The sequence below is a fragment of the Pseudorca crassidens genome, chromosome 11, assembly GCF_039906515.1.
Source record: "Pseudorca crassidens isolate mPseCra1 chromosome 11, mPseCra1.hap1, whole genome shotgun sequence".
Taxonomy (NCBI): domain Eukaryota; kingdom Metazoa; phylum Chordata; class Mammalia; order Artiodactyla; family Delphinidae; genus Pseudorca; species Pseudorca crassidens.
In genome coordinates this window covers 97357441-97380184 of record NC_090306.1, presented here as the reverse complement: position 1 = coordinate 97380184, position 22744 = coordinate 97357441, and the positions used below count along the sequence as shown (strand labels likewise).

Below are 22744 nucleotides of genomic sequence, written 5' to 3'. Positions count from 1 at the left end.
GGCTGCACCAGGCGGCTGGCAGGATCTCAGTTCCTAAACGTTTCTCCCAGGTCCTAACTCTCTCTTCTATACTTCATAAACCTATCTGAGTGGCGGGGGAGGGTGTCCTGCTGCAGCCGCATCTCCTGTCTGGGGGAGCGAGACCAGCTGTAAATACTTTTGGTGATAAAGAGCAAATAGGGGCTTCCCTGGTGGCGCAGTGGTTGAGAGTCTGCCTGCCGATGTAGGGGACACGGGTTCGTGCCCCGGTCCGGGAAGATCCCACATGCCGCGGAGCGGCTGGGCCCGTGAGCCATGGCCGCTGAGCCTGCGCGTCCGGAGCCTGTGCTCCGCAATGGGAGAGGCCACAGCAGTGAGAGGCCCGCGTACCAGAAGAAGAAGAAAAAAAAAAAGAGCAAATAGCAGGTGCGCAGTGAGGAATCCAGTAGTTCTCGTTCCCTGAGAGGAAGAGGATAGAAAGCTGGACATTGGACAAGGCCGGGGAGAGAGGGGCTGAGCGAGTAGCCGGGAGGTAGGAACTGCAGGTTTAAGTCTCTGCCCTGGGATCACGCTGTCCTGACGGTGACTGTGCACCAACAAGCCCAACGCGGGACAGTCACTGACAGCTCCAGCACCCAGCCCTCTCTGCTGACAGCTGCAGCAGCCCCCTGCTTCCTCTCCACACGGCCCATCCTCCGTTAGTCCAAACCTCCTAAAACGCGAATCTAGGGACTTCCCTGGTGGTGCACTGGTTAAGAATCCGCCTGCCAATCCAGGGGACACAGATTCGAGCCCTGGTCCTGGAAGATCCCACGTGCCGCGGAGCAACTAAGCCCGTGCGCCACAACTACTGAGCCCAAGCTCTAGAGCCCGTGCTCCACAAGAGAAGCCACCGCAATGAGAAGCCCACGCACCACAATGAAGAGTAGCCCCCGCTCGCCACAACTAGAGAAAGCCCGCGCGCAGCAATGAAGACCCAATGCAGCCAAAAAAACCCTCGAATCTAGCTGTGTCACTCCTGGCCTTAAACCCTCAATGGCTCCCCATTGCCCTTCAAGGCCCTGCAGTCTGGCCTTGGCCCCCTCCCCCCACCCCTTGCCCCTACTCCATGCACCTTGGGCACCAGGCCAGGCCCGCCGAGCTCAGCAAACACGTGATTCTCTGCCCCCTTTGCTTTGCGCGTTGCCTGTTCTCCTCGCTCTCATCCTTCAAGACGCCCTCCTCCATGAAGCCCTGCTCACGCCCTCCCTGCACGGCAGGCTGAATCCAACCCTCTCTGCTCTGGCTCCTTCCACACTCTGTTCACACCTCCTGTCTAGTTTGGGTTCCCCCAAAGCAGACTCAGCCAGGGGCTTGGGAGCAGCCGCTTATTCGGGGGTGATCCCAGGAGGCACAGAGAGAGAGAGCGGAGAGGGAACAGCCAGCGAGGGGCTGGTCATGGGCAGGTTACCCTGCAACTGGGCCGCAGTCCCAGCAGGGGCCCCCGGCGAGGGCGGGGCTGCAGCATTAGCCATCGCCTGATCGGCTGGATGCTGGACGCTGGCTGGCTCCTCTCTCCTCAGACGCACCCCGCTCCAGCCCCGCCACACAGAGCCGGCGCCCCGGGAATCTATGCAGCATGAAGAACGCCTGTGACAGAAGCAGCCACCTTCCACCTCCTTCCTCCTCCTCCCCGCTGGATGAAACCTAAGGGAGCATCCCCCACCTCCAAAAAAAAAAGAGAGTGAAGAGGGCCGCTCTGCGGGTGAATAACCACCCGGCTGACTTCCCTTAGGCCCCAAGTAAGGCACCACGTGCGGGAGCGAGAAATTAACCCTAATTACACGGTTACTTTATGGTGCAGTGTCAGTGCTAAAAGTCTAAAAACAAAATCAACAAAAACCCCCACTGCCTCCTGCCAGCTCCCAAGTGCCTAATTAGGTAAGTAATTTTGCTTTAAAGCGAGCACTTTCGTCCTGACATCACCCCAGGAGGAGGCTGACTGCACCCAGCTCCCGGGTGGCATGTCATCTGGAGAGAGGGGCTCGGATGTGGCCGTGCTGAGGTGGGGACCGTGCCAGGGTGGGCAGGCAGGGCGGACATCTGCTCTCCAGGGCCGTCCCCATGGATTCCTGCTGAGAGGCCACCCTGCCCCACTGCCAGCTCCCCTGGCTCCCGGGACAGGCCCGGAGACCCAGGCCTGGTCAACCAGTGGACAACCATTCCCCGGCCACCACGACTGGCTCAGGATGGGCCATGAGGGGCAGCCAGTCCTTGAGCTGGGACTGCAGGGAAGAGGTGCTCTTCCTGGCTAAGCCACCGCCAGGAAACCCGGAGGCACTAATGACCATCTTGCCTCCGTGGTGGCCCGAGAGTTTTGCCAACACAAAGGAAGGCCGAGGCCAGAACTGGAGAGAAGCAGGATCCTGACCATACGGTTCGAGCACTCCCTGCAGCTGCACCCGGATCCAAGAGCTGCCCTCTATTCTTCCCAGGCACGTGAGCCAGGACCTGCCCTTTGGGCCTTGGGGGTCATTTGAGTTGGGTTTCTGTCACTGGCAACTCAGAGTCCTGCTGATTCAGAGGGGTTTCTAGAACACTCGCCATGTGCCAAGCACTTCACACCCCTTCCCACGGTGGGATGACGGCGCCCAATGCAGATGAGGAAGCTGAGGCTCAGACAGAACCCAGGTCACCCAGCTGAGTAGTGGGGGACCCAAGAGCTCTGCATGACCCCTCCCCACCTCATCAGTCATCAGGCCAGGCGTGAGCACCTCCCACAGCTGGCCAGGTGGCCAGTAAGTACCAGTAAACTGGATCAGCAGCACGTGGAGTGGAGCCAACAGCCATGGGGCACTGCTGCCCCATGGTTAGAGCATCGAGCCTGCCTTCCGATCCCAGCTCTGCTGCTAGCGCACCATGTGACCTTGGGCAAGTCACTGAATTGACCTCATGGGGGTGTGGGGAGGGTGAAATGCGTTCACATACGGGTTCAGTGCCTGGGACAGGGCCTGGCACAAGAAAGAGCCAGCTATTATATCACAGCCTCATTTGCTGCTTCGGTCCACACTGGCCCACGAGTCACATGATGCCTGCTTAAACCCCTCCCTAGATCCCACCTCCTGCCGGGGAAAGCCCAGGCAGTAAGGGCCTCCGGAAGTTCTCTGACCGTGACCCCAGCACTGCCCACCGTTTGCCCTGCAGTCCAGAGACACCCACCATCTCAGTTTCCCAGAGTGCACCATGCTGTTTCCAGCTGACACGCCTTTTCACTCGCCAGTCCCTCTACCTGGAGTGCCCTTCCCGGCTGTCCAGATCCCACCCCCAGGCAGAACTGAACTGTCCTGCTCTGTGGCCCACTGTGCCTCTACTAGGGCAGCTCTGGCCCTGAGGGGTGCTGTCGTTGCCCCTGTTCCTCAGGGGCCAGCTCAGAGTCCTAGCCGAGTCCCCAGCCCCCCGCCCAGGGCCTGGCTTGGAGGCGGCTCCCTTGCCAGCTTGTCAAACAAATAACTTGAGGGACAAGATCAGAAAAGAAAAAAAAAGAAGCTTGGAGCTGACAAGAAGCACCATAAAATGACTGAGACTTAACATATTTCCAGGAAATACCCCTCCCAGGAGATGATTCTTATGTGTTGCTGATAAAAATAGGGTGTTTCCTCAATCTTTACAAGGGACCCACAGGGGCTTTCTTAAAATGTAACGTAAGATGTAGCTAATGGAAAGGAAGCTGAGATGCTGGAAATGGCAGATCATCTGTCAGGAGGCAGTTCTGTGATGACTCAGGCCTGTGTTGCTTGATAACTAGACCACCAGCCTATGCTACTGTGCTGGTACCCAGCACATAGTAGGTGTTCAGTGGAGGGAGAGAGGAAGGAAATAATGGAAAGAGAGAATTAGGGAGTGATAACATTAACCCTTGACTTTGGCCAGCGTGTGATGATTTATGGGTCATTTTTACCATATATCCTCACACGAATCCTATGAGACCAGAAGAACAGGGTTGCTTTAGCCCCTGGACAAAGAAACTGATGCACTGAAACCAACTCAGGCCAAGTTCAGAGTAAAGGGGGAACTGGGGGCCACAAAGGAATCTGGGGACCTCAGCAGTAGGAGACCCTGGACCATCTCTCGACAAGGCTCCACTCAGGTGGCAACACTCCAGTGACTTTATCTCTGGGTAGAATTGCCAGATACATACAGGATGCCCAGTTAAGTCTGAACTTCAGGCAAACAACGATATATAATTTTTTAGCACACATCCCAAATATGCCTCCCGCAAAATTCAGCTCCCTTACTCCAGGGTAGTCTTGGCACCACGGTAGTTGGGCGCAGCCGCTGGAAACCAGACAGAGATTCTTTCGGCTCTACCACAGCTTGAGGGAAAGGTCCCTCTTCCGAGACTCACCCCACATCCTTCTGAGAGTCCTCCAGGGGAGATCAACTAGAATATTTTGGCCTCTGAAAAGGTAAAACCCTTCGTATTGTGAGTGAGCGTGGGCTCTGGGGACGATTGTACCTGAGCACATCCCAGATCTGGTCCATACGGGCTGTGTGACCTGAGGCAGGCTGTTAATCTCTCTGAGCCTCCATTTCCCCATCTGGGAAATGAGGTTAACAACCCCAAGTTCTCTGGACTGTGGGGATGTAAGAGAGCCCAGCCTAGTCAGGAAACTTTAGTTCTGGTAACCTACCTAAGCAGCAGTGGCTTGTGCCTACCTAGAGCACCCTTCTCTGCTTGTAGGGTAACAGTCCTGGGATTTTCCAAGTCCATCCTCCCCACTCTTAGGCCACGTGGTATGAGAGACGTCGACCCCACACCCAGCGCCAGGGGATGGGTCTTGACCTAGGTCTGGCCAATCAGAGTGCGGCCGCATTTAGGCTACAGTGATTGGTTCAGGGATCCAAGCCAAGGAGGCTCTGTTCCGCCCTCGTTGGAGTGGCTGAGAAAGCAAAGGTGTCTTTCTGTTGAACCAGAGGGAGGAGGCTGGGCACTCAGGGCTGTCCGCCGCCATCCCCCCACTGAGAGGAAAGCTGCCAGGGATGGAGGTCAACACAGAGGAATGAGAAGAGCTGTGAGACGGGAGGACACGCTGCCTGGTGACATCTTTCAGGATTCTGGATTAAGCATGCCCTGAAGTCAGAGACCCCTCGACTTTCAGTAAAGGAGATGATAAGCTCCCTTAAACAAGGTTCGGCAGGCTCCTGTCCATATAACTGAGAGAATTCTGAATGATATATGATCGACTGGTGTCTGGCTTGTCAACCTGTAGCCTGAGAATCTCTGGTGATTTACCCCCTACCCCGCCCCCCATGACATCTAGCATCCTGTTTCCATGGAAACGGACCAGAGCAGTGATCATCACTCTCTCCCTCCCTCCCACTTTTCTCCATATGCAGATGAAAAAGCATCCACACCAGGATTCTCCCTGGAACCTTCCCAGGTCCACACCCACCCAAGGGCCATTTCGGCTACAAGAAAATGACCCCAGATCCCCCAGCTCTGCAGCGACTGGACACAAAGATACAAAACAAACATGTCATGGAGCCTCTCCGCCACGCTGGCTCAGGGCCAGGCTCCAGGGACTCCAGGTCAATGGCTCAGCCTCAGCCCTGCCCCACAGCATGCAGGCCTTGGAGCAGACAGACCTGTAGAGCCCAGGATAAAGCAGGGTGTAAAGTCAGCGGCAGAGCCAGGAGGATGCCCTAGGCCTGCTGGCATGTGGAGTGCTTCCCTGACCCAGAGATCACGCACACAGAGCCATGCAGGAGGGAGGCCGGCAGCAAAGGCTTCTGGAAACAGCCCAGTGGGGACTCTCTGATGCTGGTAACCACAGCGGGTCTGCTGGCGGGCGTGGGCCTCTGTGGAGCTTACACAGGTTGGTAATTGACTTTAGATTTCTCAACAGATCATGTGCACCCAGGTAGTGCTCCCAAGGCTCCAACCAGGACTTGGAGACATGGTGGGGCCACAGCTTTGGCCAAGAGCAGACAAAGAAACTCAGGCCCTAGGAGAGGCGTGTGGCAGACCCGGAGAGCTGCCCACCCAATACGCTTTCTCTCGTCTTCCAATCTTGCCTGGCCCCAGGGAACGATTCTTGGTTGATTTACCCAAATTCAATGATGTTTTCTATTTTCCTAGCTTCCCTTGCAGCTAAGGATGGCCATGAGATCCAGTTCTGGCCAAGCATGCTGGGACAGGGGAAGGATCTAGAAAAGAAAATGCTGTTTTCCAGATCCAAGTAGACAGGTGCGGCTGGCATAGCCCTGTCTCCCTTCATCCTTTCTGCCTTCAGTGCAGACACGATGCCCACAGCTTCAACAGCCACCTTGTGACCATGAGAGGAAGACCTGGAAAATCACAAGGACATCAGCCCCCACATCACAGAGCCATCACTGGTAACCACTGACCTCAGAACATCATGTTATGTCAGACAAAACACCCCAGGATTTGCACAAGTCACTGTTGGTCATACGTTCTGTTACTTGCAGCCAGATGCATCCCTGACAAATACAGCCAGCAAGTTACACAGAACCAGGATTTGATCCCAGCCCATGGAGCCAAGCTGCCTGGATTCAACTCCCGACTCTGCTCCTTACCAGTCCATGACCTCGGGCAGGTCACTCCCTGTCCCTGTGCCTCATCTGTGAAATGGAACTGACCACAGTCCCTCCCTCGCAGAGCTGGTCTGAAGATGAAGCCAGATAATGCAGAGCATCGGGCCCAAGCTGAGTGCTCAGCAAACAGTAGATGCCCTTATTTTTATCACCTGGATAATGCCTAAGAGGATTCAATTCCCTTTGCTTTTTAAAGTCCCACTGATGGGGCACTTTGGACAATAGGAACTCTCAGCAAGCAGTCACAGAGGGGACACGTCTCCCTGATCTTCCTAGAAAGCTCTAGTCCAGGGATAAGGAACAATCCTTACTGACATTTTGTTTCCCGAGAGCCTGGAAGAGTCAGGCTGGAGAAACTGTTCCCCACGCACTCTCGGGAGAAGCTGTTTCCAGGGTGGGATAGATCCTGGTCCAGCCTCTCCTTCTCCCTCCCTGGCCAAGGTGCAGAGTTCCAGACATTACTGCTATTTGTGTTAATATTATTCACGATGATAGAAAGTCTTACAAGGAGTCCCCACTGTTCCGTTGACACAGCACATCTGCTTGTCATGAGCATTAATTCAGATCCTGGACACAGATCAGAGATGGAGCCCTCCCCATGCCTCTCCCCGTTCCTGCGGCTTCCAGAAGTGGGAGTCATGCTCTCCACTTGAAGCACTCCCAATGAGGGGCTCTGTGAGGGTCAAATGAACTAGACCCACTTGCATCAGGGCCACCTGGGCATTTGCGTATAATGCAGATTCCTAGGCCCTCCGTACCTGCTGGGTCTAGATCCCTTGGGTGAGGCCCAAGAATCTATATTTTAACATGTGCCCCAGTAATCCTGTCACTCTCTGAATTTTGAGGAGCACTAAGAAGGGGTCCAAGGCTGAACGTATGTTTGAGGACTGGGGAGGTTGCACATCCCTCGGCTGCTCCATTTTCTACACCGAGGTCCTTTCCAGGATACCATCATAGTCAGAAGCTTTCAAGGGACATCAGACTCAAGGCCATTACTGTGCCCTGCACTCTTCCAAGGCGGGGCCCACACCAGCCATGCCCTTGGCAAGGGCTCTGGCTCAGCCTCATTCTGGAAAGGTCCCTACAGCCCAGCCCTAGAGCCCTGGCTCAACCCCACCACAGACACCAGTCATCAGAATCCTTGGGGAAGGTTTTAACAGACGCACCCAGGCCCCTCCCCACAGACGTCAACGGCCACTTCATGTTGTTGGTTAGGGGAGGCGGTAGTATTACCAGCTTGACGCAGCAAGGGAGATATACAGATAAAGAAAACCTCAAGTTCAACAAGAACGTCATTGAATATTTCCCTGCCTCCTCATGGACTATAATGCAGAAAAGCGTAGCTTAAACAAGACAGTGAGGTAGGTTCCCCTATTACCCATGGATTAGTGGGACTTTGTCACACACTGGAAGAGAGTCTCTAGTGAGGTGCCACAGGGCTCACTGTCCTGGGCTGATCAAACACAGGAAATAAATGTAGTGAGTGACTGAATCAAGACTCCAAGATATCACTATAAGGTGAAACTAATAACAATAAATGCAAAGTTTGGTATTTGTGGTTTAAAAAAAAGATCAACTGTGTTTAGTTCCAGGGTGGGAGAGACCTGGCTTGGAAAGTGAGCACGACCCAGGGGTGGTAGGTAGCACAGCCCCTCACAGGTCACCATGATCCCACATGACCCTGGGGCAAGGGCAGTCCCTTCTCTCCCCCCATAAGTCATCATTGGAAAGTTGGGGTCCTGCTCCCCAGCCAGGGACCAAGACAGCCTGAAGTATGTCCAGCAGGTGAGGCCACCCACCTGTCCTTCGACACATGATGGGAGATGCTGGGGAGACTCAGGGAGGATATGAGCCGCTTTCCAATTAGTGAAGGCTGCCATGAGTCTGCGGGGAGGCACCTGCCCACGCGCTCCAGGCCCCTCTGTGTGATCAGGCCACTGCCCCCGTCTCTGGCTTCATCTCTCAGCACCCACCCATGCCCCAGATTCCTGGGCTCTGACAGACACCCTCCCCCACCCCCTGCCTGGTCAGCTCTTGCACACACCCCTCCCCACCCCGCCCCCGGCCCGGCCTCTCTTCCTCAGGAAGCCGTATACTAACCCTCCCCCGCCATCTAAATCAGACCCCCATTCCACACCCTCATGGCCCTTCTATACTTCTTTGCAACAACATTGGTCCCAATTTCGAAGTTATTTAGAACTTTATTATCTGTTTTGTATCCATTTTCTAAATCGGGAGCTCCATGAAATCACAGCAGCATCTGTCTTGTTCCTCTCGTGTCCCCGCTGCACAGCACCTGGCGTGTAGTAGGTGCTCAATAAATGCTGATTTTGTGAATGAGTAAGTGAATGAATGGTCCCATCAGGTGGGAGCTACCGGAAGACAAATTTCAGCTTCGTGAAAGAACTTCCTAGCACATTAGGCTGTCCCAGTTTGCAATCGGCTGCCTTGTGAGTTGCCCCCAGTGGCAGCACACAAGCAGGGGCCGAATGAATGTGGAGGTGAAGGCTCTGACCTCTAAGGAACCTTCCAGTACAGGGGTACAGAACCTCCATCGCTTGAAGAGGGAGCCAGTAATTTGGGGAAGAGGAGGAGCAGGAAGGAAGAAATCAGCCTCGGGATGACAGGCCGGTTACTCGGGAAACAAGACATTTATAGCTGCGAGCTTGGGTGGGACTGGGGGGGCGGGGTTGGGCTCTGGAGTCCAGGCTTGCGGCTTCCCATCCTGCCCTCTGCACCCACACCATCCCTAGGCACAAAGGACAGGAAGGACCCAGGACAGGGGTAGGTCTGGGTCACCAGAGCTCCCAGCATCCCACACGGGGCTGTTCGTGACTCATAAAATGTCTTCATTGAACCCGCCCCCTAAGCCAGGACTGGCTATGTAATTTGCAGGGCCCAGTGCTAAGCGAAAACGTAGGGCCGCTTGTTCAAAACGTATTAAGAGTTTCAAAATGGTGAAAGCAGAGCATTAAAGCAAGCATGGGGCCCTAGGGGACTCCATAAGCACCCAGCCCTCCCTGACTCCCAGGAGGATGCTGGCCAGTGGACCCCACCCCAAGGACCAAGAGAAGACATCAAACGGAGACCTCGCCACAGTGCTGAAGCCAGGCCAGCTCCTCACTCTGCCCAGCTTAGATCTTCCTTGTCTTTATTTATAAATATGAGCAGACGGTGAGGGGGAGTCACTAAGCAATAGAGGAGACTCTTCAAGTCAAAAGGGCGGAGTGGGGGCACCTCCTTGGCGGTCCAATGGTTAAGAATCTGCCTTCCAACGCAGGGGACGCCGGTTCAATTCCTGGTCCGGGAAGATCCCACATGCTGCGGGGCAACTGAGCCCAAGCTCTAGAGCCCACAAGCCACAATTACTGAGCCCATGCGCCGCAACTACTGAAGCCAATGTGCTCTGGGGCCCGTGTGCCACAACTACTGAGCCCACAGGCTGCAATACTGAAGCCCGTGTGCCTAGAGCCCGTGCTCCGCAACAAGAGAAGCCACCGCAATGAGAAGCCTGCGCACCGCGAAGGAGAGTAGCCCCTGCTCACTGCAACTAGAGAAAGCCCGTGCACAGCAACGAAGACCCAGCACAGCCAAAAGAAATAAATAAATAAATCATGCAGTACTGACTTAAAAAAAAAAGACTTCCCTGAAACAGGAGTTAAGAAAAATTATCCTAAAACATGGAAATACAGCAAAGGGAGGGCAGTATTTCTCACAATGTCATTTAGAGCATTATTTAACAGACCTATCTAAGGATTATTTCATCATCTAGGGGAATATACCTTTGTTTGATTCACTCTTTACCATTAATTAACAATTTGGCTGCTGTGCAATTATATGTAAACTCAGAAATATTTGTAAGTGATTTCTGAGAGGGAAGACAGCAGAAGCAAGAAGAACTACAATCCTGCAGACTGTGGAACAAAAACCACATTCACAGAAAGACAGACAAGATGAAAAGGCAGAGGGCTATGTACCAGATGAAGGAACAAGATAAAACCCCAAAAAACAACAAAATGAAGTGGAGATAGGCAACCTTCCAGAAAAAGAATTCAGAATAATGATAGTGAAGATGATCCAGGACCTCAGAAAAAGAATAGAGGCAAAGATCGAGAAGATGCAAGAAATGTTTAACAAACACCTAGAAGAATTAAAGAACAAACAAACAGAGATGAACAATACAATAACTGAAATGAAAACTACACTAGAAGGACTCAATAGCAGAATAACTGAGGCAGAAGAACGGGTAAGTGACCTGGAAGACAGAATGGTGGAATTCACTGCTGCGGAAGAGAATAAAGAAAAAAGAATGAAAAGAAATGAAGACAGCCTAAGAGACCTCTGGGACAACATTAAACGCAACAACGTTTGCATTATAGGGGTCCCAGAAGGAGAGAGAGAGAGAAAGGACGGGAGAAAATATTTGAAGAGATTATATTCAAAAACTTCCCTAACGTGGAAAAGGAAATAGCCACCCAAGTCCAGGAAGCGCAGCGAGTCCCATACAGGATAAACCCAAGGAGAAACACGCCGAGACACATAGTAATCAAACTGGCGAAAATTAAAGACAAAGTATTGAAAGCAGCAAGGGAAAAACGACAAATAACATACAAGGGAACTCCCATAAGGTTAACAGCTGATTTCTCAGCAGAAACTCTACAAGCCAGAAGGGAGTGACATGATATACTTAAAGTGATGAAAGGGAAGAACCTACAACCAAGATTACTCTACCTGGCAAGGATCTCATTCAGATTCAATGGAGAAATCAAAAGCTTTACAGACAAGCAGAAGCTAAGAGGATTCAGTACCACTGAACCAGCTCTACAACAAATGCTAAAGGAACTTCTCTAAGTGGGAAACACAAGAGAAGCAAAGGACCTACAAAAACAAGTCCAAAACAATTAAGAAAATGGTCATAGGAACATACATATTGATAATTACCTTAAACGTGAATGGATTAAACGCTCCAACCAAAAGACACAGGCTTGCTGAATGGATACAAAAATAAGATTCGTATATATGCTGTCTACAAGAGACCCACTTCAGACCTAGGGACACATACAGACTGAAAGTGAGGGGATGGAAAAAGATATTCCATGCAAATGGAAATCAAAAGAAAGCTGGAGTAGCAATACTCATATCAGATAAAATAGACTTTAAAATAAAGAATGTTACAAGAGACAAGGAAGGACACTACATAATGATCAAGGGATCGATCCAAGAAGAAGATAAAACAATTATAAATATATATGCACCCAACATAGTAGCACCTCAATACATAAGGCAACTGCTAGCAGCTATAAAAGAGGAAATTGACAGTAACACAATAATAGTGGGGGACTTTAACACCTCACTTACCCCAATGGACAGATCATCCAAAATGAAAATAAATAAGGAAACAGAAGCTTTAAATGACACAATAGACCAGATAGATTTAATTGATATTTATGGGACATTCCATCCAAAAACAGCAGATTACACTTTCTTCTCAAACGTGCACAGAACATTCTCCAGGATAGATCACATCTTGGGTCACAAATCAAGCCTCAGTAAATTTAAGAAAATTGAAATCATATCAAGCATCTTTTCTGGCCACAACGCTATGAGATCAGAAATGAATTACAGAGAAAAAAATGTAAAAAACACAAACACATGGAGGCTAGACAATACGTTACTAAATAACCAAGAGATCACTGAAGAAATCAAAGAGGAAATCAAAAAATACCTAGAGACAAATGACAATGAAAACACGACTATCCAAAACCTATGGGATGCAGCAAAAGCAGTTCTAAGAGGGAAGTTTATAGCAATACAAGCCTACCTCAAGAAACAAGAAAAATCTCAAATAAACAGTCTAACCTTACACCTAAAGGAACTAGAGAAAGAAGAACAAACAAAACCCAAAGTTAGCAGAAGGAAAGAAATCATAAAGATCAGAGCAGAAATAAATGAAATAGAAACAAAGAAAACAATAGCAAAGATCAATAAAACTAAAAGCTGGTTCTTTGAGAAGATAAACAAAATTGATAAACCATTTGCCAGACTCATCAAGAAAAAGATGGAGAGGACTCAAATCAATAAACTTAGAAATGAAAAAGGAGAAGTTACAACAGACACCGCAGAAATACAAAGCATCCTAAGAGACTGCTACAAGCAACTCTATGCCAATAAAATGGACAACCTGGAAGAATTGGACAAATTCTTAGAAAGGTATAACCTTCCAAGACTGAACCAGGAAGAAATAGAAAATATGAACAGACCAATCACAAGTAATGAAATTGAAACTGTGATTAAAAATCTTCCAACAAACAAAAGTCCAGGACCAGATAGCTTCACAGGTGAATTCTATCAAACATGTAAGTGATTTCTGCCCAATATGAAAGATAACCCCAAAGGTTATGTTTTATGACCTTATAAGGCTGTTAACCAGCTTTGATTCTAACTGCCTCTTATCCCCACATTTTTTCTCCAGTGCCTGTCTTCCTAATTCTGCTGATTACCATCCTGCTTGTTCCTCATTAATGAGTTGGATAAATCTGTGATACAGGTTCCTTCTAAGATTTGTGTGAGGGTAATTTTTTTTTTTAACTTTTTGGAAATTACACTTTGACTTTAGGATCAGGAAAGGACTTTTAAGAAGGCTGACTTGTATCTATAAAGAGATACGAGCGAATAATGCATCCATTAAAATAAGCTGCTCTGAAAAATAAATTCAAGAGCCAGAAGCAATCCTGGGAATTAAAAAGACACAGAGGAGAGGAACGCTTCCATTAGGGGCAGTAAATGGAGAAAAGGACATCGTTAGTGATTCAGAAGGCCGAGTCAAGGAATTCTCTCCAAGTACAGATGAAATCTGTGAGAGAAATGAGGAAAAATGCAGAGAATAGAGGAGGGAAATAACCGCTCACTGGGAATTCCAGGAGAGAGCAGAGAAGGATGGGCAATCACCAAAGAAGATACAGAAGATTTTTTTTTCTGACTTGAAGGAATACATGAGTCTTGAGTTCCAAAAGGCCCCACAGGGAGCAGTTCTTCACTTACACCTGCCCTTGTGAAATCTCTGAATTCTGAAGGTGAGGAGAAAACCTACAAGCTTCTAGCAAGGAAAAAGCAGGCTGTCTCCCAAGAAAAAAGAACCAGATCTATAGTGGCCTCAGCTGCAATACTATGGTGTTGATTTGGCTGGTATCATGGGCAGGGTTCTGAGGGAGAAAAACTATGACTCTAGAACAGTACAGACAAAAACTGCCCTTCACCCACAAAGATCAAAGGAATATATGTTTGGACAGGCAAGACTGAAAGATGGCACTATCCAAACACCTTTTCTTTTTAAAAAAAACTACTTAAGGATGTCCTCCAGCCAAACCAAAATGAGAATGAAGAATTTGACAAACGGGTGACACATCTCCCAGCATAGGAATCCCAGCATTAACCTCTAGTTTGGTCTAAATCATCGCTGATAATGTGGTTGTGAAACTGAATACAGCTCTGAGGAAAGGATACTCAGAAGAGCTGCCACATTTTAAAGAACACCAGTGAGTGAACCACTGCCCTTCAGGACTCATCTGTGGAATTCAGCATATACTTGGTGATAGCAATTCCCCATCTCAGCCATGTGCCTGGCCACCCTCCCTGCCCCTTCTCAAGGGCATCACACACGTATGCTGGCATGCACACATATGCAAATGTACATGCTCTCACAGATACTGACACGTGTATACATTCACACACACACTCGTGGGCCTCCAGCCTTTTTGTCTCCCCCCTTCTCACCTCTGCCATATTGACCATTACTGGGCATGGTTAACACCTGCTCATCCTTCAGCTCTTATGTGTGTGTCACCTCCTCAGGCAAGTCCTCAAGCTCCCGAGCCTGCAGCCTGGCCCAGAAATGCTCTCAGAAAATCGTAACATTTTCCCAGAGCTCTGGTCTCAGCGTGTGGCACGTTCACCCATGTGGCTGCTGGATGCCTCTTTCCAGACGGTAGTTGGGAAGGACAAGACCTATGTCTGGGTTTGCCATCCTCCATACCCCACATCAAGGACAGTGCTGACCCTTAGTAGGAGCTCAGTCAACCCCTGGCTGTTGGATGAATGTGTGAATGGGCCACCAGCCTGGTTTGACCCAGGAAAGCAAGGACAAGGCACAGAGCAGAGTCCAAAATGCTCCAAACAAGCTGAGTTGTCACCTGGCCTCTCTCTGACTGTAGCTTAAGTCTTGGCAGAAATAACCACAGTTTGGAGTCAGACAGTACTTGAGTCTGTGCTGGATCTCTGACTTGCCGAGTGATCTAGATTGATATAATAATAATAATAGCTGCGATTTCCCTGGTGGTCCAGTGGTTAAGACTCCATGCTCCCAGTGCAGGGGGCCCAGGTTCGATCCCTGGTAAGGGAACTAGAACCCGCATGCCGCAACTAAAGATCCCGCATGCCTCAACTAAAGATCCTGCACGTGGCAACGGAGCTCCCGTGTGCACAGCCAAAAAAACAAATAAATATTTTAAATAATAATAGCTAACATTTATTGGGTGTTCACTTTGATGTAGCTACTATTCATTATATTATCTCCATTTCACAGATGAGGAAACTGAGGCTTAGAGAGGTTAAGTGGCTTTCTCAAGGTCGTAGTTAGTATAAAACAGACCCAGTATCAGCTGACAGTGCAGGAAGACACATGATTTACCCGAATGGGGAGGTATGAATGTCTGTCTGTCCAGGCCATTCAGGGAAGGGACATAATTCCTTTCTTTGCAGGCATCCAGGAAGGACCCAGACAATACCACACAGCTTCATCAATATTACCAAGAAGCCCCAGGGATTATTCAAATTATGTCTGGCATGTACCAGAGGCTAGGACCTACCCTGCCATGACAATGAAGAAATCCAGTCGGTTCCATGTGTCCCCAAGGTAGCACTTCTTGCCAAAAATGCCCAGGGCCACCATCTTGAGCACCATTTCCATGGCAAAGAAGACAAAGATGAAGTCATCAAAGACCTGCAGGGGCAGGAGGAAGGGAAGAAGCAAGGGACAGCATGAGGCTCTGGAGCAGGACCCAGGGTCAGAGCCATGCTGCGAGGTGTGAACGTGGGCACGGACACGAGGGGCCAGGGAAAGACCTGGAAACTTCTTCTCCTAGGCAGGGAGAGAACCTCAGAGATCCTCATCCAATGGAGTCATTTCACAGACGAGGAGACTGAGGCCCAGAATGGGGAATGAGCTTGCCCAGGGTCATCCAGCCCACTCTATTTGTTCCCTAAACGCAAGCGTAATGACAAGGGACCCAGATGGGAGTGGGGCAAAGGGGGTCTACCTGATAATCGCCATGCCCTGGGCTAGACACTTGACCTCTTCGATTCTCACCATGACCCCATGAATGCTCCCATTTTACAGATGAGGAAACTGGAGGCCAGATTGTTTAAGTGACTTGCCACAGGTCACACAGCAGTGAATGGCAGACCAGAAATGACACTCGGGTCTATCTGACTCCAAAACCTACATGGAAGGAGCTTTCTCAAGACAGGCCTGACACCCCAGTGGGCACAGGTCTCAGTGCTGCCTTCTTCCGCTCAGAAAGGAGGCTCCCAGTATGTCCCTAGTCATGGGCTCAGGTGAGTGTATATTTCCTGAGGACGGGGCCTGGGTGGACTTCCTCTTCCCAAGATCAATGAGGGCTACAGTCAATTCAACAAGTGGGTGCTGAGCACCTTCTGTGGGCAGCACACAGGCTGGGTGCTGGGGACACAGAGGCGAGTGCTCGGTAAACTCACCACCTGGTAGGGAAGCCAGCCTAGTATCCACCGAGGCTAACTGGTTCTCACTCTACCCAGGGCCCTGGGGCTCGCTGAGGAGCATGTTACCCACTTGGACCCCAGACCCACCCCAGAGATTCTAATTCTACCGGTTTGGGATGGGTCAGGGGTCTGGATCTTTGACTAGTGCCCCAAGGGAACCTGAGGCTTTGGGCTGCTTGGAAACTGCTGAGTCCTGTGGGAACACAGGAAGCAGAGGGCAATTCCTCCCAGGAGGAATCTGACTTTCTCAGGGAGACAGAATTGGATGTTTACACATCTGTAAAATGGGTATAAACCTAACACCCTGCACTGTGGGTATGCATGTGCCACAGGGGCCAAACGTCAGGCCTCCATCTGGAACCTCGGTGAGATGAGAACAGGAGAGGTCCAGGAGGCCACTCCTAAAGGCATAGACAGAGTTATGGAGCTTGGCCTTTATTCCATGAGCACTGGGAGCAAAGGGCAGGCTTTCTGCAGGGAGAGTCCAGTCACTTGTGCTTTACTGGATGGGGGGTAGGGGTGGGGAGAACAGGAGGAAGCTGACGGTGGGAGATAAAGGGCGCGTGGACTAGGGCAGAGACCTCGAGATAGAGAGGATGGAAGGGAAATGGGTAAGACCAGCTGGGAGTGAGGAAGAAGAGGACAAGAGAGAGGGCAGGCCACGTGGTGAAGATGTGGCTGGGCAGGGTGGGGCGGGGCATGGCGAGAATGGGCGGGGCATGGCAGGAGGGGCGGGGCATGGCAGCCGGCCTCACCTGTAGGATCTTGCAGCGTTCTGACAGGCAGTCCATGTCGTCGCACGGCTGGTACATGCCAAGTGTCACGCAGTTCAGCAGGATCACCAGCATGCTGATACATTCAAACCACGTGCGCACAAGTCAAGGACAAAACCGCTGGGGGACCGTGTGCACCACCCACCACAAACACAGGGCCACCCCATTTCCCTACAGGTGCCTCCCCTGATGGGTCAACGCCCACATTTTCAAAGACCTTGGAGGCCTTGGAGCCGGCCCACCCCTCTCACAACAGACAGGGCCACATGTGCCAAATCCGCCAGGGAACCCAAACCCCACCAAGCCACCGCCTTGCCCCAGCCTGGGAGTTCCCCTCAGACCCAGAAAGGGAGAGGTCCCCAGAGGCCCAGCTGGCGAGCCATCTCCAGACCACCCCAGCCGCCCTGTCTCTGACCACCTCCCTCTGACTGTCTTTGCCTCCCTTCTCTGACCATCCTTCGTCTCCACAACCCACGGCCCCGCCATCTCTGCCCGACCCCTGGAGCTGAAGCCTGCAGAGGGCCCGCCCAGTGTGGCTGAGATTGGCTGGACACCCTGTCCTTCTCTCCTCTCCTGTGGCTGCGTTACAACTCATGACCAGACTCAGGCACGTCTGTGCCTAGGCCCTCCCCAGTCCCTGCACCAGGCGGGGTGGGGCTCAGCCGCCTCGGGCCTGTCCGGGCAGAAGGTCTCCTGCAGCCACCAGCCTTGGGCAGGGCCTCAGGGGCACGTGCTTGGACCCAGACGAGTGGGCTCCCCAGGCCAGGCCGCTCTCCTCACTAACACCCTCCTCCTTCCTGACTGGCTCCTGCCCAGTCTTAGAACACAGCCCACTGATGTTCAGCCCCACCCCTCCCAATCCACCTAGAGTCCTAGAACCGGGGGGGCCAGAGCTCGAAGGGACCTGAGGGCCTGGGTCATTCATAAGTTATCTTGCTGATATGCTCATGGTCTTTATCGACTACTAGAACCGACATTCCAGGGGGACGGGGGGTTACATTCACAGCCCTGACAGGGACAGGCATCTAAGAGGAGTTCAGTAAATGTCTGTTGTGATTCAGTCAATCTCTCTAGGCGCTGCCCACTCTGACGCCCAAGATTCTTGAGTGTCCTCAAATGAAAGCCCTGGACCATCAATTTCAAAGCCCTTGCCCTGAGCTCAGATGTAGCTATGGAGGCCAGACCCCTAGCCAGACCCCATCCAGTGCAGGGGGCGGGGAGTACCTCTTGCCTGATGGAAGACTGACCTGGTTTCCTTGGCAACGAACTCCCTCCCATCCCCGGCCCTTGCTCACCTTGGGATGCTGCCTTCCCTCCCGCCTTCCCCTCAGACCCTCCTCGCCCCAGCCCTGCTCCTTCCTGCCCCCCCCCAAACCTCTGTCACTCTCCTGCCACAGCCTGTAATTAACGTCAGTCGCTGCCAGGGCCCCCTTCTAGCCTGAGCGTCGCTCCAGCAGCAGCTTCATCATTAATTAAGTTTTTTGAAGTTCAAAAGTTCTAATTACCAGCGAACGTCCCCCACTCCCTTGCCTTTCCCCCCTGCCTGTTGTGCTCGCTCTCCTTCCAGCCACCTCTTCTGCTCCCTCTGCCCTTCCCGCCAGTTTCATGTTCAAAGTGCACTTGGCAGGTGTCTTCCTGGCACTCCCACTTCTTCCTCACCAAGGCCCTGAGCAGTGGAGGTCAGCAGGCCCATTTTACAGATGAGGAAAACTGAGACTTAGAGAAACAAGGGGCCTCTCCTAGGTCACACAGCTGGAAATCACTGGTGCTGAGGTTCACACCAGGCCTGCTCTCCTCTGTAACGGAGGGCCCATCTCTGCCTGTGTCTTCACCACCCCTCCCTGAGGCCCCAGCCCATCCTCAGCGTCTCTCACCTGGACCCTGCACAGTCTCCCCGATAGCTTCCAGCTCTGGTCTCTGCCCCTCCAATCTGCCCTGCACACAATCCCCAGGCGCTTGCTGTGTGGCCAACACTATCCGAGCTCTTTGCAAGTGTCACCTCATTTAATCCTCCAGCACTGTTATAAGCCCCATTTACAAGTGAGGAAACTGAGTCACAAAAGGGAACACAATTTGCCCAAGGACCCCAGCTGGGAAAAGGCAGAGCTGGGATACAAAACCAGAGCCTGCTTTGCTTGCCCCCAAGCTATTTCATCCCCGCCAGATTCATGTGTCTGAAGCACAGCTCTGAGGCTACCTCTCCCCTGTTCAGAAAGCTTCCATGGCTCTCCATCACCTTCCCTGGTCTGACACTCAAGGCCTCCTGCTTTCTGACCTCGCTGAACTCTTCTGGCCTTACCTCCCACCAGCCTTCGTATGCATTGCACTTCTTGCTGTCCCCAAGCATACGCTTTGCATGTATTTTCTTCTACCATCTTTACTAGGCAAACTCCTACTCATCCTTCAGGTGACAGCCCAGGTCATTTGTCACCTCTTCTTGAAGCTGCCCTTGAAGCACCTTTCCCCACGCACAGAGCGGTGGCTCAGCGCCCTCTCCGGAAGGGCTCACACCCACCTGGTCTAGCTCGTATCACAGTAATGAACTTGGCACTGATCACGACTACTGTATGCCAGGCCCCTAGGGGCATGGCCCCAACGCTCATCACAGCCCACTGGGGCAGGTGGAGAAACGGTCTGGAGAGCTGGAGTGACCTGTCCAAGGTCACACAGTCAGTAAGGTCTGACTTAGTGGTGCGGGAGCCGCCGCCACGGGGGTGCCTCTGTGGCTCATCCCTCGAAGGGGCTTCACCTCTAGATTGCTCAGCTTCAGACACTCAGAGACGGACAGTCTCAGCCCTGCCCCGAGGCGCTGGGGGAAGTCCCAGGTGGCACAGCCTGGGCCCTTTCCAGGAGCCCATGAGGCTCAGAAGTCAGGCCAGAGCTGGCATCGCTGCCCGTGGTTCCTGACACGCTCGCCACTGGCTTGGGGATCAAAGGCACCAGCCCTCCTTGAAGTTAAACCAGACCGCATGGTGCGGGATCGGAGAACGTCAGAGGGAGTAAAGGTCGCGGGCTGAGCAACGTGGTGGCCTGGCCCAACGCCCAGTGTTGCCATCATTAGTCACAAGCACGGAGGAGCTCCAAAAGCCATCAGGCAAAGCTCCGGGGCTCTGGGACAATGTGAGGGAGGACAGAGGCCCAGAGAGGGCGGTAAGGGATTCCGGGGAACAGCGCAGGCAGGGGGCCTGAGTGCCAGCTCCACGAGGGCAGTGGCTTGCTTGTCAACGGCCCTGCGTTACCTCCCACAGCGAGGCTCAGGGCCCCTGTCTGGCACCTGAGGCTCTGCAGTTAGGACACTGCCCCCTTGCCCACTTCGTCACCCAGACTTGCATCCCTCTCTGGGTGACCTTTGTCACAGAACAACCCCATCCAGGTCCTCAGAGAGCCCCTGACCCCATCCCCCACTGCACAGAGGGGACACAGAGGGGCAGAGAGCATCCAGCAACACGGCGAGCCTGGATCAGAAGTGACCCTCTGACAAGAGACTCCCCGCCCGCAGGGGTCCGTGAGTCACGGCTGGATTCCAAACCCTACCCAAAAATCTGCGTGTGTAGCAGCCACTAGGCACAGGTCCCAACTCCCTTCCCAGCTCCACCCCTGCCCCCATCTCAGCCCCACCTCCTGCCAGCCCCGCCTTAGGACCAGGCCCATCTCCCCGCACCCCCTGCTCTGCTCTCAGTGCCTCCTATGGCCCTCAGAACTGGGGCCTCAGAGCCCAGCAGTGAATTAATGCGCACCTACTGAGCCCCTGCTGTGTGCCCAGCACCAGGTTAACGACAGGATCATGGTAACGATGGCAAACACATCTCAAGTGCTCTTGAGTGTTTGTCTGCCAAGGAGCTTTCTCATCAAACAGCACGTATTATCTCATTTAAACCTTACATGCCAGTCCAGGCCCTCTTCCCAGGGCCCCAGAACACAGAGCCCATGTAGCCATGGACTGAGGCCCGGGGCTTGTCATCTGTGTGCAACAGGGGAAGGCCCGGTCCTTGTCAACCTCTTCTAGAACAGGGTCCAGAGTTTCCCATTCTTTGGCTTTGGGGGGAAAATAAAAAAGCCACCTCACCAGCAAAGGACTGAAAATCCCAGGCTGCTGTTATCTGCAGTTTACTTAACATGACCTTGAGTAAGAATAAGAGATTCCTTCACAAACCCTTTAGACAATGGCTGTCTTCCAAGTGCTGAACGTTCGCTCACAGCCTTTAAATACAATCAATCAATTCAGGCCTGGCAACGCGGAGAGTCGCCCTGCAACTTCAGCCAACTCCCCCCAGCTGGCAGGTACGACTGTTACCCCCATTTTACAGATAAGGAAACTGAGGCACCAGTGCTGGCTCCAGGGCTCCAGCCACAGCCACCCAGGGTCACATGGCTGGTACGTGGCAAGGGCAGGATTTGAACCTGCTTCTGTTGACTCCAAACCCCCTGTTCTCGGCCACATGCTCTCTGGCCCCAAGCACAGGGCCTGGACTGGCATGTGCTCTGTGGAGTATTTGCTTTTCCCTTCTCGCCCACACTGGCTCCTCCCGACTGGGCCTGGGTCAGCAGTGCGGGGTCAGGAAGGGGGACAGTCCACCCCCGCCATGGCTGGGAAGGAAGGACCTGTGTGCAGGAGATGGCAGGAGGGGAAGCCAGTGAGGAGAGGGTGCTGGCCTCAAGGCCCCCAGTAAGAGCCGAGCTAGATCAGTACCATCTCCACCCCATGCCTGGCTGCTGTCTTAAGAAGGCCGGGGTGTGATCTGGGAGGACAGGGTCACCAGGGAAGCCACAATGCCGGGGGCCCCCTCAAACCTGCCACTTCCCAAAGAGAAGAACGACCAGCTGGGCAGTGTCCAAAGCCCCAGCAGGCCCCTCAGGGCAGCCTCCCTCTCCAGGAGCCAGAGCCAAGGCCTGCACAGTTACCATGGCAACCACCACCCTCCATCCTGTAGGCCCAGCTGACAGTCATGGTTTCCGTAATCTGGGGGGCTCTGGGAAGGTGGGTCGGGGGTGGGAGTGCTGGGTTTGGCTGGGGCAGCCAAGTTTGTTTTAATTTTTGTCAAATCTGAAATCAGATCCATTTCCCAGGGTGCACCTCAGTTGTCTAAATAAATCAAGTGGAGGAAGGGGGCCGGGAGCTGCATCCTCGTGGGCCAGTCCTTATACAGGATCCCTCCCATATACATCCCCAGGGAGTCCAGGGATGGGCACGCAGCCCTCGGCCCTTCATAGACCTGAGGTTCCAGATCCCTGTTCCCGGGCCAGCTCTTTGGTCCTCCGAGGCCAGGTTCACGAGCATCCATGGAGCGCCTGCTGTATACCTGGCCTGTGCATCACTGTACTGAGATGAGCCAGGCTCACTCTTGCCCGGGAGATGTCCAGAGTGCGTCCATGTTCCAGGACCCGCTGTGGTGTGAGGCCACGTCGTAAAAGTGGGTACCATTTTGAATGTCAACTATGCTCCAGGTCCTGGGCTTTAAAGAGGATATCCATTCACTCATTCGTTCATTCATTCGACTGGTCTTTATGAGCAGCAACCACTCTGGAAAGCTGCTTGGCAGCATTTATTAAAACTAAACATTGGGGGCTTCCCTGGTGGCGCAGTGGTTGAGAGTCCGCCTGCC

At 52.4% G+C, this 22744-nt stretch overlaps 1 protein-coding gene across 6 annotated transcripts in view; it reads right to left on the bottom strand.

The window, feature by feature from the left end:
- CACNA1I (calcium voltage-gated channel subunit alpha1 I) overlaps positions 1 to 22744 on the bottom strand; it is a 118549-nt gene that overhangs the window by 71595 nt on the left and 24210 nt on the right. For all 6 annotated transcript variants that reach the window (XM_067698153.1, XM_067698154.1, XM_067698155.1 and 3 more), the window contains exons 3-4: positions 17124 to 17236; positions 15438 to 15571 (exon numbers count right to left, since the gene is read on the bottom strand). In XM_067698153.1, coding sequence (XP_067554254.1) covers positions 15438 to 15571; positions 17124 to 17236 — 247 coding nt within the window. The remainder of the gene's footprint in view (positions 1 to 15437; positions 15572 to 17123; positions 17237 to 22744) is intronic.